Here is a 14,883-nt window from a genome sequence, read left to right on the forward strand (position 1 = left end):
GTCCTGTCTACGACTTGGACGTCGAGCACGCACACTGCAAATCCAAGACAGCCGAAACAGACAAGGCGGGTCTCTTCTGTCCATTATGCTTACCATGAAATTTCAGGGGCTTCTAGCTCGAGAGCTTCATCAATTATATTTAGACCAGAAAGAAGGTCAGAGGTAAAGTACACGGGATGGCAGCACGATAAGACTAGGCACGAAAAGCACTTGCATACTCAGAGAGTAATAATTTCTCGTGTACGTTGAAGCTAGCATCGTCCGTCTGATGCGAAGGCGGAGAAGAGAGCGGTAAAAGAATGCGCGACTCAAGCATCTGCGAATCGTGCGGGGTACAAGATTGATCGTAACGTGCACGTATTCCTACGTAGTCCTGGGATGGGCCTGCAGCATGCTCCGGACATAACCCGACTATAGAATTTCCTCCCCGGCTCGTCAACTTCCTGAGTTTCAGTCCATCTTGAACACTTGCTCAGCTGGGAACTCACGGCGCCCCGAGCGGCTCCACTTTCAGGGCTTTCCCACGATCGGTCCTTTTTTTATTCTTTTTCTTAGGCTGGCGGGCAACCGGAGACCCAAAGACGGGTTCTATTCTCTAGTCTCCATCGAGATCACATAGATCCGGCAGATCCACTCGGCTGGTCTTTCTCATGGGAGTCCCCCTCCCCCCTCTCCCCGTACTTTGGACTGTACTTTGGTTTGTACTTTGGTTTCAGCAGACAGCGGAGGGCAGGGGTCAAACGGGGAAACATGATAGGTTGGGTCTGATCGACGAGTTCCTGGTGGCTTTTAGGAATCATGATTCAGGGATATTTTCCCCCTCAGACCCACCAAGTCCGTGCTGCGCAATTTAGCATGGAACATAGAGCATGGAGTACGTCCGGCCACAGCCCGGAGATATTCTCCCTAGCTGCTTGCGCAATGCCCAATTAACTCGGCATTTTCGGTTAATAGCTTCCCTTCTGCAAAGCTTAACGATCACAGCATCGAGGCGCTGTGGGTCTCCGTCTGGCCGAAGGGTCTCAGGCGAAGAGAGTGTACCGCAATGGGAAGAGAAAAACAAGAAAAAAAAATACATTGTAGGAGGAATAGAAGTAGACATGGAAATAATTAGCAAAAATAGACTTGCGGTCAATGCGAGGAAGAGAGCCTCGTGGGAGTGCCATTCTCCTTATACTGTACTCATTTCAGCTCCCGCTATCCACTTCGCTCCCCTCTCCCCTCCTCTCCTTCACGCTTCACGCTTTACGCTTCACCTTCCCTTACCCAACGTCAACACATAGGTTTCTTGACTTGAAACTTGTTCCCTATCCTACGCCCTACGTTGTTCCATCCGCCCTATTTGCTGGGGTATCTGCAAATCACGGACGCACAAACGCCCCAGGCCGACCCCCCCCCCTCTCCTTCCTCCCTTCCCACGCCTACGGCAATATCTCAAGACTTCGAATTTCAAAGGGGACTGATGAAGGTGTGTGCGCGCTTTTTCCTCTCCCCCAATCCTCATCGTCTACTCAGGTCTCTCTTCTTTTCTACTCAATAATGATATCACGCCCCTCTCCCATCCCTCCCGGCTTGCTCGGGCCATAATTGACTTCAGCCTGGTAGCGACACCTGTCGCATTTTCGATCGATTGGAGGACTGGACGCTCACCGCATTTCTGTTTCTTCAGGTCTTGCACCCATCAGACAAACGACGGTGACCCGCGCCTCGATTGTCTCTTCGTCCTGCCCAACCGAATGTTCGATAGCCGCAACCCTCTTCCTCCTAGACTCCATGCGTTCTTCTAGCAATTTCTTGGACAAACCCGACTTCCATTTCTTGAAACGGCGCACGAGGTATACGTATCGACTGTCTTGAGGTGAGGTTGCGTCGCGCGCCCGAATTCCCTCTTCCTCCGTGCGGGTCTCCTTTCGGCCGCGCTCACGTCGGCTCTGAAAGAGCCTACGATCGAGCAGAATGGAGTCCGATAATCCCAACGGATTTAAAAGGAGCTCGATACACCAGGCCTTCCACAGTCGTCCCGTGGAACGTCGGCCTAGCAAGAAGTCATCCTCCCAGGATCGCCATGGTATGATCTATCCAGACAACTTTCGGGAAGCGACCATTCGAACCGTCACCCCAGATTCCCATTCCCCCCTTTCCGAACCCGAACCCCTTACCGCGAATAGCGCGCCCTCACCCCGAACCACGATGCGACCGCGAACCGTTGAACGGACTGATGAAGAGACGACGGTGGATGGCAGGACCCAGCGCACACGATCACGAACCGCGACATTGGAAGAACAGCGAAGCGATATGCCATCCAGTGCATCCAAAACTCGAACACGTGTCGGATCAGTGAACGTTACCAGTTCGTCTCAGCCTAAAGTGCCCGAAGGGAAAGTGTCGGAGGACTCGTCTTCTTCCATCGGTTTTCCATCGATTCAGTCTCCTACCTTCCATCGCCAGCGAGTCAGTAACCTATCCAGTTCCCTTTCGGGAGCAGCGCAAAACCAAGCCGCCTTCGCCTCCCCTCTATCTAATACTGATGCCGCAAAGATCCTACAACTCATGAAGACCACGTGTGGAAGAATGCATGGTATCCTCTCGTTTCGATCTGCAACTACAAGTTCCGGGACCTCCAACGCCTGGACCTCCGGGTATTGTGCTATCAACGTTGCGACGGGGAGTCTGATCTACCAAGCAAAGGGAGAACCGGCTTTGGCGAAGACTTTGATCCCCGATCTGCGCGGCTGTCGTGTCCGAACACTATACGATTCCGAGCTTCAAACCACGTACCTCAGCGTTTCCACTTTCACATCGGGACTTGGAATTCAACTACGACCTCACGTCCACGAGACTTTCGACTCGTGGCTTGCTGCTTTACTCTGTTGGCAACCTATTCGTCCCAAAGGCGTTCAGAACAAGATGACCAAGCCCCAAGAAGTTGTAATTGGAGAGCGCCGGATACCTGAGCGTCGACGAAACTCAGACAGCGCAGCCCAGAAAGAAGCGGCTATCATCAAAGTTGGAAAAATGCTTCTATGGGACAAACCGTCCGCATCTGGGGCACGACCGGTCTCCGCACGCCGCGTCTCTACTTATAGACAGTCCAGGGCTCTCTCCTCTTCATGGCAGCGTGTGAGCTGTACCTTGCAGGAGAATGGTATCTTCAAGCTCTATACCGAATCCGATGTCACCCTCGTTGCATGCATTCAACTCTCCCAATTGTCACGCTGTTCTATCCAGCAATTGGACTCTTCGGTTTTGGATGATGAGTTCTGCATCGCCATTTATCCGCAGTATACGGCACACCCAGTCCTTGATCCGGGTATGCGTCCTATCTATCTTGCCCTCGAAACACGCGTTCTCTTTGAAGTCTGGTTCGTGCTCCTGCGCGCATTTACCATTCCCGAACTCTATGGGCCCGCGTCATCAACAGAGAAAGAGGAAGACCCGAATAAGACTCCAGAAGCAGAAACCCCCCGAGCACTCCTCTCTTAAGGACATGTTCCGTATTGAAAGAATCCTCAATCTGAGAATCACGGAAGCAAAACTTTTTCAAAGCAAAGAAGAAGCGCCGCGCAGTCGTAAGCAATCCAGATCCCACGGCTATTCTGCTCCATCGTCCCCGCTCAAACCCAGCGATTATTATACCGAGGTTCTCTTGGATGGAGAGATCCGCGCCAAAACTGTGGTCAAATATCGCACTTCGAATCCTTTTTGGCGCGAGGATTTCACTTTCAATGATTTGCCGCCAGTTTTATCCCAGGCTTCCATCCTAGTCAAGACACTCAATCCAGCACAAAGGGACTGGACGCTCATTTCTTCTGGGTCATACTCATCTAGTCAAGATGTTAACGCAGTGAACATGCTGGATGAGATTGAGATTTCTACCAAAGACTCTATTTGCGGGCGGGTCGATCTTCGCTTAGACGAATTGGACGCCGGTACGGACATCGAGAAGTGGTGGCCGATTTTGGACGATCGCGACCAAGCAATCGGAGAGATGTTTATGAAAGCTCGGATGGACGAGACAGTCGTGTTGATGACCGACGAATACGCACCAATGCTGGAAATCCTTCACCAATTCACCAACGGCCTGACAATCAGCATGGCCCAAGTGATGTCATCTGAGTTAACACAATTATCGGAGATGCTTCTGAACATCTACCAGGTCTCGGGATCAACTGTGGACTGGATTTCAGCGTTGATCGAAGATGAGATTGACGGCGTTCATAAGGAATCCACCGCTAATCGACTGCGCTATACGACGAGAATACATTCTAATGACACGAGAGAAGGCGGCCAAGAACGTGAGATCCTTGTGAGGGATATGGGCAGAACAGCCACAGTGGAGGCCAATCTTCTCTTCCGTGGCAATTCGCTGCTCACCAAAGCACTCGATCTACACATGCGTCGTCTTGGCAAAGAGTACTTGGAGGAAACAATCGGGGAACGACTTCGTGAAATTGATGAGAGCGATCCTGAGTGTGAAGTGGACCCGGCTCGTGTACCACGCACAGAGGACCTTGACCGCAATTGGCGGACTTTGATTGGCCTCACGACGGGTGTTTGGAAATCGATCGCGCTCTCTGTCTCCCGTTGCCCTCCAGAGTTGAGGCGCATCTTCCGTCACGTCCGGGCATGTGCGGAAGATCGTTATGGCGATTTTCTGCGCTCTGTCACCTACAGCAGTGTTTCGGGTTTCTTGTTCCTACGATTTTTCTGTCCAGCAATTCTGAACCCTAAATTGTTCGGACTTTTGAAGGATCATCCTCGTCCTCGTGCCCAGCGTACCTTGACCCTTATTGCCAAGGCCTTGCAAGGACTTGCCAACATGACGACGTTTGGGAACAAGGAACCGTGGATGGAGCCTATGAATAAGTTTTTGGTCGGAAATCGAGCCGATTTCAAGCAGTTCGTTGATCATATCTGCAACATCGCCGCTGATCGCCCGGCCCCCATTGTCACGCCTTCCTATACCACCCCTGTTCAAATCCTCGGACGCTTACCAGCTACCTCCCGCGAGGGCTTCCCTAGCCTGCCATTCCTGATTGATCACGCTCGATGCTATGCACACTTGGTACGTGTCTGGCTTGATATTGTTCCAAGCCGGATGTCTGAATTGGAAGATGTGGACCCGTTCCTTACCAAATTCCACCAGCTGGCTCTTAGCTTACAAGCACGTACTGAAGAGCTTCTACGCAAAGCTGAGCAAGCCGAGCGGCCAAGTGGAAACCTCGAGGTCAAGTGGGAGGAACTAGTGGATTCAATGGAGCGAGCCGTCACTTTCTATGATGAAAGCTCGAGTAAACCAACGACTCCGGCGGCAGACTCAGGTGTCGCAGCTAATGTTCAAGTCGCGGGCCACCGCGGTTCAATCGGCTTTTTTGCCCCACGGCCGGCTATGGGTCGTCGATCGACCGACTACGCACCAGAAGAGGACGACACGCCACCCAGCTCCTCGTCCGCTACCTGGGATCAAGCTCGCATGCCTTTCTCCATCCCAAGGTGGTCCGATGCTCGGGATAGCACCGGCAGCTCCAAGAACTCATCCACCTACTCCCTCGAATACTCGGAGAATGCCAAAGCTCGCAGATCCAGCGTCACCAAAGAGTCATCTAGCAAATACCGCTTCTTTGACTTCGTCCCGGCCCCCTCCCGACGTAAAGCCAAAGACCGCGACCAGTCGCAAGGACACTCGCACGAGGACCTCCGAAACGAATTCTAATCGCTCGCCCTTCACCCCATTTCCTGGCTTCGAATCCTTTCCTTCCTCTCCTCAATGTGCTCATGAAGTCCACGCATCCCCTTCATCTCCCCTTCTCATCAATCCTCCTTTTTTAGTGTCCTCGCAGCATGTGTCACGGTGTCGATACCCTTCCCCCTCTTCCTAGTTTTCGTGCGTGCTTCAGGATCCACACATACATGTCTCTCCTGGAACCCGGCTTTGTAGAAAAGCAAGACAAAAGGACTTTTGTACATGGACTCGGGTTTAAAAGCTATATTGGGCCCGCTGTTCAATCCCCGATGTGCTGTTTTTGCTTGTATGCATTGGCGTCGGCCATGCGCTTGGGTTGACTACGTGTATATACTCTTGATGGGTTCCTGATAGACGGAATGGACTCTTGTTCTTGTTTGTATCATGCGTGTTGGCCTTGTGGCCAGTCATGGGCTCTTTGGGCTTTCTACGTGCAATTTCTACTGTCGGACAAGGGACGTAATCTATAAATGTAAACGCACGTACAAGCCTTCAGCTTTGATTCAATCATTCCTTCTCTTGTAGACCGCAGGGCCCTGTTATCATTGATTGATCTATTCACTAGACAAGTGGTCCGTGATCTGTACGTAGTCAATCTTTTCACCCGAGGCCAGTCAGTCGTCTTGGCCGCTGAGGCGGGAGAAAGCAGCGTTTAAAGATAGGGGTGTATGTAGATCATGGGCGGGAGCAAAGGGGATCGAGATACCTGATCTCGATGGGAGCCGAGGTTTGTTCTAGGACAATGACAAGTTCTCAGTATTCGAGCAATTATACATTTCAGGTATTCAAATAACGATTATCTTGCTAATCGAGCAAACCACCCACAAAATGCCAGTAGCCATCAAATGGTGAGTGAACGTAGCCAAAAATGGCATATCTCGATGTCTCTCGGAAATTCCCATGAGAACTACATCCAAAGACAGACCTTGCCACTGGCGGTGCCACCGGCGACCCAATTTTTGCTGCGGTGGAAGACTGCAACGGCAGGGACAGCAGTGATGCCATCGCCGCCAAGCTGAGCAAGCTGGTCGCCGGATCCACTGTAGACATCAACAAAGCGATTCATATTACCGATACAAAATCTTTGAATACGTGACTGGGGATTCAGCTGCCATTGAGGTCGAAGACTGGAGATAAAAAGGTTAGTTTGCTTTCGACAATCCAACAAATAGAACGGAGGGCTTACATGGTAACCCAACGGCCAGTCTGACAGTTATGTCTGACAACGGTATCAGGGCGAAAATCATGGTCAGAGATGCCGTGACCCTTCTCCCAGGATGAAAGACCCTTGGCGCCAAGGTCGTAAAGCTTGAGCGTGTCGTCATAAGAAGAGGTAGCGATTTGACCGGCGGCGTTGAATGCAGCGTGAGAAACAGAGAGACGGCTTTCATGTTCAGCTACCGAGGCCGGTTCATCAAAAGACAGGTTGCGCAGATCCCACACCCTTAGGAAACGATCCAGACTTGCGGTTGAAAAGTAGTGGGATTGAGAAGGGCAAATTGTGAAACCGCCGATTTTCTTTTCAGAAAGCTGCCAGGTCGAGACGGTTTTCTCAGAAAGAGGAGTGCGCGTGTCATATCGACCGAAACCACCATTCAGAGTCGTCCAATACAATGTGTTGGGATCGTCTCCAGCCATGTCAATGGCGGAAAGAGCCTCGTCAATATTCTTCGATTCCGGTCCGTACTTCTCAACAGAGGTCGTCTTCTCAAGATCCAACTCGCGAATTGAGCTGTCATAACTGGCTGTGTAGAGATGGGTGGGCTTAGACGGGTGAACCATCATGGAGCTAATGGTGCGCGTGTGAGGCTTGAGAGTAGTGAGGACCGGATCAGGATCGTCGTCCTCGTCGTCATCACCCACATCTGGCTTCTCCTGAGAGGCGTCTAGAATACCGAGGTGACCCATCTTGTCACCTGCAAAGATGAGCGGTTTCGATTCTGAGGGGTGGAAAGTCATGGAGTAAACTCGTTCAGGAGTGATCTTGATTCCTGTGTCGAGTCAGTGATTGGGCTATAATTCACACACAGTTGATTTGAGGATCTTACTTTGCGGATCCCAGGTCTCCCATAGCTGTAGACCACTCATTTCCTCCCGTAGCGCCTTCAAGTCCTTGTTCGTAGTTTTCTTGATGTCGTCCTCGTCGAAAGTCCGGACGTATGGCTCTGCGACACCTTTCGTAATGACATCCACGCCGACAAGACTGTCTCCGCTCAGCTTCTGCCCAGCAATGAACATGTCACTTTGCGAGAATTCGTCAGTTCGGCGCATGCGCTTAGCGCGATCGGCTTCCTTCGCCGCTTCATAATCGTCTTCGGCTTTGCGCTTGAGGACTTCGCTTTCTGCAGCGATACCCTTCAGACGGGATGACTGTCGTCGAGGAAGTATCGAGGTGTCCTCTTCTTTGATTCGTTTTGGGGTGGGTTTTCTCGACTTCGAGGCATTGTTGCGAGGGGTCTTCGGAGAGCCGAAGATGCCATTGGATTGCGCCTTAAGATTGAGCTGCTTCAGAAGCGCATCTCGCTCCGCAATATTCGCAAGGCGCTGCTTTTCGAACTCCGAGAGTCCAATCGTAGATTCGTTAGCCATGACGAGCCGTTAAAGATGAGATCTCAATCAATGGTGATGGATGGGAAACGCGGAGCACGCGCGTGAAGACGCGAGGTCATGTGACACTAATGGGCAAAGCTTCCGGCTTGAACTTTTTCGCTCTTAGAGCAGCAACAAATCAACTCGATGGCCAAAATCTCTCGAGCATTTCTCCAATCGGCCACATCGAGCTCGGCGCCATTTCTTTACCAGACCCGCACACTTGCGCCGTTATCACAATCGCTATGTCGATACCCTCCGATCAACCGGCTTCAACGTCAATACTCGGGGAGTAATGCCCCCAAGAATGATGAACCATTCAAAGATGGTTCAGCATTCCGAAAAAGCCAGAGCCCGGGAAATTCCTCTGTGATATCACCAAGTTCGACGACAAACGATCGTCCTGCACCTCGGCGAAGTTTTCTGCGCCGCCGCGCTGAAGAGGTCGCCCCGAAGATCGAGCCCACTGAGCAAGCACCCTTGTCGCGGCCGCTCCAGACTATTACCCCTGCCGAGAAAATGATATTTGCGGACTTGCTGAAACAACTCAAGAAAGAGCAGCCAGCTGCGAAAACCACAAAACCGTCCCGGGCATCAACGCGTCGACCCAAGCCAGAGAACGTCAACGATTTGATTGCGTTGTTTGATGATATATTTGATAAGAGTGAAAAGGAAGCAGCGGAGAAGAAAAAGAAGCAAGAGAAAGAAAAAGAGAAAGCTGCGTCTGCCGCGCGCGGGGATTTCCAGAAAAAGCCATTTGATATACCAGGAGGCTCGGGCAAGATTCGCTATAGTGATCTCGGCTTTTCGGCGATAGCTTCTAAGGCCAACCCCGACTTTGAGATCACGATCAGCGATGCTGTTGATATCGTAATAAAACGGGAGTCGAAGAGGATTGAAGATGAGCTTTTCAAGGCAATTGAAGAGGGTAGAGGCGATATGGGATTATGGGAGGAGTGTCAAGAGCACATTTTCGGCATGTTGCAACATTTGGAAGAACCAACGCAATCGTCAAATACAGTTGCAGACGGTTCTTCATCTTCGGGCACGATGGACGAAAAAGACAAGCCAGTGCTCCCTTCTGGTCCTCTCAACATCCCCGCCGTGGTACCTATCACCCCGGTACTTGCAAAGCTCTACCCAAAGACCCTCCTCGTCGCGTTCCGTCTTCTGAACACTCATTTCCCGGAATCGCAACTCATCGGTCAATTCCGCTCCACTATCAAAAACCAAGGCCGTACGTCCTCCGTCCTCGGAACATCCTCTGCACTCTGCGATGAGATGATCTATTTCCACTGGCACGGCTGCAACGATCTCCCAGCCGTGATAGGACTCCTGCATGATATGGATCTTCACGGTCTGTCACCGAGCCCGAAATCCCACCGGCTTTTGAAGGACATTGTTCGCCAGCGTTTCCGTGACTTGGACTCGGTACGTCAGTCTGAGACTGGGACGGCCTCCTTCTGGCAGTTGCCTCCGAACCAAACGGCTTTTGAGGAGCTTTCTGGGCCTGGTGGCTGGTTGGATAGGTTGGATGAGCACGCTCGGCGCGAGAGTGCAGTTCCGTTCACATCCGATTGAACTTAGTGAATTCGGAATTGGTTGTGGCGTTCTTCCTGCACGTACAATTCCTTCTCATTGCATGGGTTTGTATAGACCTAATAGATATGACCTTGTATAATAAAGAAATGTCGGCGTTCCCTTCGAACTAATCTTTTGTGTACTCCACTACAGATGACTACGCCCATGGCCTGATCAGGGTCAATCTCCAAGGTACATTCAACGTCTACCGAGCTAGCATACCACACCTTTCGTCTGGGTCATCGGTCGTGAACGTCTCTTCTATCGTTGGCATCCAGCCACGCGCCAAAGGCTGGTATCATTGGGCTCTCCAATTCTATGGCCTTGGAGCTTGGCCCGAGGGGTATTCGAGTCAATGTCGTGGCTCCGGGGGGAGATCCATATACCTCGACGAATGTGTCCGTTGTGTCGGGCGAAGAAACCATGCAGCGGGCGGCTGAGAAGGTTGCTCTGGGAAGACTGGGCCAACCGGATGAAATTGCAGATGTGGTGGCTTGGATATTCCAGAGTAGCTATATGAATGGGAGTGTGGTCGAGATCAATGGAGGTTTGCAGTGAATGGGTAGATTCACGGGTAGTCAGTGGTTGGAAGCGATAAATCAATTGCGTCTATCACGAAAATTGAATGTTTATCTACATGGGAAACGTGCCATCATATAAGTAAGCCGGCTCATTGTTCAATGTGGATTCCCCAGAACCGCTCCGCGTCGAAGGTCCACCGATTATCATGCTTCCAGAGATCGTCGAACGCAGTGAACAGGACTAGATCATCACTTCGGTCCGCAAAGCTTTTACGGAGACTTGCCACGGCGGCGCGCTGGTTCTCCGGTGATGGGACTGCTGCCCCGTTTGACCGACCAGCGTGTGGCCATCCAGATTCGGTGATCATTGTACGCTTGCCACCTGCGGCTTTCGAGACACGGCGGGCTTGTTCAAGAGCGTAGGGACCGGCATTGTGGGCGTGTTCTGTGGCGTCGAAGAACGCGTGGCAGTTTGCGGCACAGTAGTCTGATACTTTGCAAAGTTCCGGATGTTTGAGAAGGACGGAAAATGTATCGACGGTCACGACGGGTCCTTGGTAACCCTGGCCACGGAGAATAGTGCGGGCTTGGCCGACTGCGTGGACGACGTCTCCAGGTGAGGCCATGCCGCCATTGACGAGTTCATTGCCCAAGGCGATAGTATGGAAAACGGACCAATCCTTCTGTCCGTCGGGTCTAGTAGCGGCTTGGTTGAAAGTTTCGAGGCTAGCAGGGAAATCACTCAGGTCATGTACTCCTGCGAACACTTTCATATTGTGGAGCCGGGCCGCATTGGCGACTAGCTTCGTCTGGTCGCAGTCCGTGCCATATATCCGAACAAATTTGTAACTAGATAGCTGGCCCAGCTCTTTGTTTACCTCGGCCTGACTCTTGCATGATCGGTCTGCTTTATATGCGGAATAAGATATTCCAAATCGGCGATGAGAGTCCGCATGAGGAGCAGGCGAATGAGGTGCTGCATGAGGTGATTGTGGTTGAAGAGGCAGCGCAGGGGGTGGAGGAAGCGGTAGCTTTGGAAGTGGTACACTGGGAAGCTGAGCTTGAGGTTTAGGAAGCTGAGCTTGAGGTTTAGGAAGCTGAGCTTGAGGTTTAGGAAGCTGAGTTTGAGGTTTAGGAAGCTCGGGCGGACCAAGAGGAGGGGCAGGATGGGCAGGAGCTGGTGGTGCAGGTGCAGGGCTTCCCAGGTGATTAGGAGGCTTGCTCAACCTAAGCTTCTCCAACACTGGATTCTCTGTCGGCATATCATGGCTGAGTTCATCTTGCGTCGCCGCTGGTGCTGGTGCATCATCGCTCACCACGACATCCGGCTTCGGTACTGAGACTTGAGGAACAACGGTAGGCTATCAATGGATTAAGAACCATCCAGATCATGACTATTGGGTTGTTGTTTACTAACATTCCCTTGCGGCACAGCAGTCGGTGTAATGTAGTTCGTCTCGGTGCTAAACGGCACTCCTTGCTCATTGACCCAAATGACCACCTCCGAGCCTTGAGTCTGAATCTCGCCGGAGCATTGTCCTTTCCCTCAATTAGCAAAATTGATCCAATCTCGTGGGATTACTCGTACCTTGAGAATCCGCATATGCACCACAAGCCAGGAACAGGCCAAACGCAATCGTGAGGCGCTTCATCGCACCGAACCAATGAAAGAACCTAGTTAGTAACTCAGACTATAGCAGGAGTGACAGAAACCGCCACTATCCCCAAGGACGATCGTGCAGATCAAGCCGATTATATTCGAAGGGCTCAAGAAACTCCATCAGAGCATGGGCCCTTCACAGGTAAACAATGGCGTATCCGGGCATAGCTATTCTCGGGTGGGGTGACATGTGGAATGAGGTCTGGGCTAAAGAGTCCGGTATCCCTGGCTGGGCTTTGCTGTCTAGGGAGACATTGACCCACGTTCGAGGGAGCCTTTGAAGGAGATCTTGGATTCAGGGCTCGAGGGGCAAGATCTAGTTCGGGTTGAGGCGAGGAATTCCTCTGGCGCTACGGCAGGCTTGGGGAATGCTGGGCCCATTCCAGGTAGGCCGCGAAGATGCCGGGCTAATCAGACTCCTCGAGGGGAGGAAAGTGGTAGAAGGTTCTCGTGAGGTTCGAGGTCATAAATCTATGAGAGGTGTAGGGGTAGAAAAGACGCTGGCGTTGATTCTGCCTTAACTGGAGACTTCTAAGCCAAGACAAATTCAGCCTGGGATGGCCGAAAGGGCTCGAAAAACTCGAGTCAAGGGATGTAGGCCTCAGCTCCACTAGACGTATCACTTGTGAATGAGACCAGCAAGTGGCCACCTCCTTGACACCCTGTCCGCAATAGAAAGGGAACATCAACTAGGAGATTGTACAATTAGGAAATACTGGGCAATAGAACAAATTATCAATGCACTTGGCACAGCCAACGCCGTAGCCAGAGAATAATAGTATTAAACAATCTAGAGCCATGTACCTGAAGAGTATGAGACTGCCCATAGAAGCGAAAGAAGTGAGCGGGCATTGCTGTACAAGGGAGCAATAGAGATGCATATGAACAAGCAAAGCGGCTTAACAATACACGGGAGGAAGAGGCATTAGGGCGTATGAATAATGACGATTTTCAAACCCAGCGGATGCCGGAAGTCATTTGAGCATGGGCGGTCATTCGTTGAAGGCGAGAGGATGCAAGAGTAGAGGGAAGGTGGGAAGATCTACTTCTTCTTGCTCAACACCTTCGTGATCGCGTGTCGGATGATCGTGCCGGACTTCTCGATCTCCTTCTTGGTCAGGCCAATGGTCACGCACACCTTGAGAGCGGCAGGAACGATTTGTTTTGGCTGGAAGTTGTCCTCTAAAGTCTTAAGGCGGGTGATGAGGACTCCGTTGGCCAGGCACTGAATGAGCATAAGAGTCAGCAAATTTGGGACGATAACATGATGGAAGTGGACGTACCTCGTCAACGACATCCTGAAGCAAGAACTGCTGATCTTCATAGGAAAGCTTCTTCGAAGCGACAACCTCGGGCTTGATAACCAAAATGAGAATCGGGTTCTCAGGCGCACTGGTACATGACATCCAGTCACTGCGAGGATCCAATTGGGCCCGCATAGCCTTGGTGTACTCCCGGAGCTGCGAAACGGTGTCGGGGTTGTTCTGAAGAAGGTTGATGCATGCACTGGCAGTAGTTGACAAGAGAGCGGGAAGAGCTGCAGAGAAGGTGTAGGCAGCGGCTGAAATCCGCTGGTGATGAACAATCTCTTCGGAGCCAGCACAGAAGCCTCCACCGGCCACGAGAGGACCAGCCAGCGACCCAACAATCATGTCAACCTCAGCTGCGTCAACGTTCTGGTGCTCGGTGATACCACGGCCAGTGCGGCCCAAGACACCGAACGACCAGGTCTCGTCCAGGATGAGACGAAACTTGTACTTGAGTCTCAGCTCAATCTGCAGTATTGATTAGTACATTGCCAAGTCACCTTGACGTGGGCTTTTACTCACGATCTTGGGCAAGTCCACCATGTCGCCATAAGACTCGAAAAGGCCCTCAGTTATGATGAACCTCCGAGTTAACGGCTTGCGAGCCTGCTCCTTAGTAACTTTGGCGAGCACCCGTTCCAGATCCTCCATATCATTGTGCTCATACCAGCGAACGATACTGCGAGAGATCTGGATACCCTTCCGGATAGCAAAGCTGACACCCTTGTCGGCAACAATGATGTCTCCACGCTTTGAGAAGGCCGGAATGACACTGGGAATCGTCGAAAAGGCCTGTGAGTACATAATACAAGCTGCGGTACCGAGGAACGACGCCACGTCTGCCTCAGTCTTCATGTGGACATCCTGGTTACCGTAGAATCCTCGTGGGCCACAAGGACCAACGCCGTAGTTCCGGAGTGTCTGGATAGCCGATTCCTTGAGAGCTTCGTTGGTATTAAAGTTGTAGAAGTTGTAAGAGGCGAGGTTCGTAACAGTGCGGCCATTAGCAAGCTTCGATTTGGGGCCGACGGGACTGCGATTACAAGATCAAATAAGCGAGATGTCCGAGAGCGCTCAGCGAAAGGGCGGGAAAGTTATACCCCACTATCACAGTGCGCTTCTCTACTTCCATTTCCTCCAAGGTATTAGGCTTGCCCACAAGTGGCTCAGGCGTCCACTCATCCACAAGATCATCTATCTCGTCTTCCGACAATGACACCACACCGGGTTTGGTCGAATATTTCGGCGCTAGAAGGTAGCGAACGGCGAAGAGAAAGAGAAAGAGCTCAACCGCCGAACGGATTGGATCATCTTGGTAACTGGATTTCACGTAGCGAAGGAAGATTGCAGAACCGGGGACGCGGTGGAAGAGGTTCGCGAGTTCGTGTAGGTACTCAGACAGGAGACGTTGCGTCTCCTGGAAGTCCATATTGGCGTACTCCGGGGCGCTCAGAGCGCACTCACTCCAGCAGGAAGGTTCCG

General features: G+C 51.7%; 7 protein-coding genes across 7 annotated transcripts; 4 read left to right on the top strand and 3 right to left on the bottom strand.

The window, feature by feature from the left end:
* Positions 1-1,956: 1,956 nt before the first annotated feature.
* Positions 1,957-3,483, top strand: N7477_010021 (uncharacterized protein; the record flags this gene model as incomplete). The annotated part of the gene is made up of 1 exon (XM_056971682.1): positions 1,957-3,483. One exon carries the CDS (start codon positions 1,957-1,959, stop codon positions 3,481-3,483), a length of 1,527 nt encoding a protein of 508 aa, XP_056818661.1.
* A 4-nt stretch (positions 3,484-3,487) lies between these two features.
* On the top strand, positions 3,488-5,713 carry N7477_010022 (uncharacterized protein; the record flags this gene model as incomplete). The annotated part of the gene is made up of 1 exon (XM_056971683.1): positions 3,488-5,713. The coding sequence occupies one exon, from the start codon at positions 3,488-3,490 to the stop codon at positions 5,711-5,713; it is 2,226 nt and encodes a 741-aa protein (XP_056818662.1).
* A 937-nt stretch (positions 5,714-6,650) lies between these two features.
* N7477_010023 (WD domain protein) lies at positions 6,651-8,332 on the bottom strand (the record flags this gene model as incomplete). Its single annotated transcript, XM_056971684.1, has 3 exons — positions 6,651-6,870; positions 6,930-7,734; positions 7,792-8,332. 3 exons carry the CDS (start codon positions 8,330-8,332, stop codon positions 6,651-6,653), a joined length of 1,566 nt encoding a protein of 521 aa, XP_056818663.1.
* Positions 8,333-8,479: 147 nt separating this feature from the next.
* Positions 8,480-9,913, top strand: N7477_010024 (uncharacterized protein; the record flags this gene model as incomplete). The annotated part of the gene is made up of 1 exon (XM_056971685.1): positions 8,480-9,913. The coding sequence occupies one exon, from the start codon at positions 8,480-8,482 to the stop codon at positions 9,911-9,913; it is 1,434 nt and encodes a 477-aa protein (XP_056818664.1).
* Positions 9,914-10,231: 318 nt separating this feature from the next.
* Positions 10,232-10,471, top strand: N7477_010025 (NAD(P)-binding protein; the record flags this gene model as incomplete). Its single annotated transcript, XM_056971686.1, has 1 exon — positions 10,232-10,471. The coding sequence occupies one exon, from the start codon at positions 10,232-10,234 to the stop codon at positions 10,469-10,471; it is 240 nt and encodes a 79-aa protein (XP_056818665.1).
* A 112-nt stretch (positions 10,472-10,583) lies between these two features.
* scw4 (putative cell wall glucanase (Scw4)) lies at positions 10,584-11,696 on the bottom strand (the record flags this gene model as incomplete). Its single annotated transcript, XM_056971687.1, has 1 exon — positions 10,584-11,696. One exon carries the CDS (start codon positions 11,694-11,696, stop codon positions 10,584-10,586), a length of 1,113 nt encoding a protein of 370 aa, XP_056818666.1.
* A 1,440-nt stretch (positions 11,697-13,136) lies between these two features.
* On the bottom strand, positions 13,137-14,830 carry lcbA (serine C-palmitoyltransferase subunit lcbA; the record flags this gene model as incomplete). Its single annotated transcript, XM_056971688.1, has 4 exons — positions 13,137-13,319; positions 13,378-13,869; positions 13,924-14,434; positions 14,502-14,830. 4 exons carry the CDS (start codon positions 14,828-14,830, stop codon positions 13,137-13,139), a joined length of 1,515 nt encoding a protein of 504 aa, XP_056818667.1.
* Positions 14,831-14,883: the final 53 nt, after the last annotated feature.

Source organism: Penicillium maclennaniae, assembly GCF_028827695.1.
Source record: "Penicillium maclennaniae strain IBT 15551 chromosome Unknown utg000008l:1.0-3552695.0:1.0-3555053.0, whole genome shotgun sequence".
NCBI classification, from domain to species: domain Eukaryota; kingdom Fungi; phylum Ascomycota; class Eurotiomycetes; order Eurotiales; family Aspergillaceae; genus Penicillium; species Penicillium maclennaniae.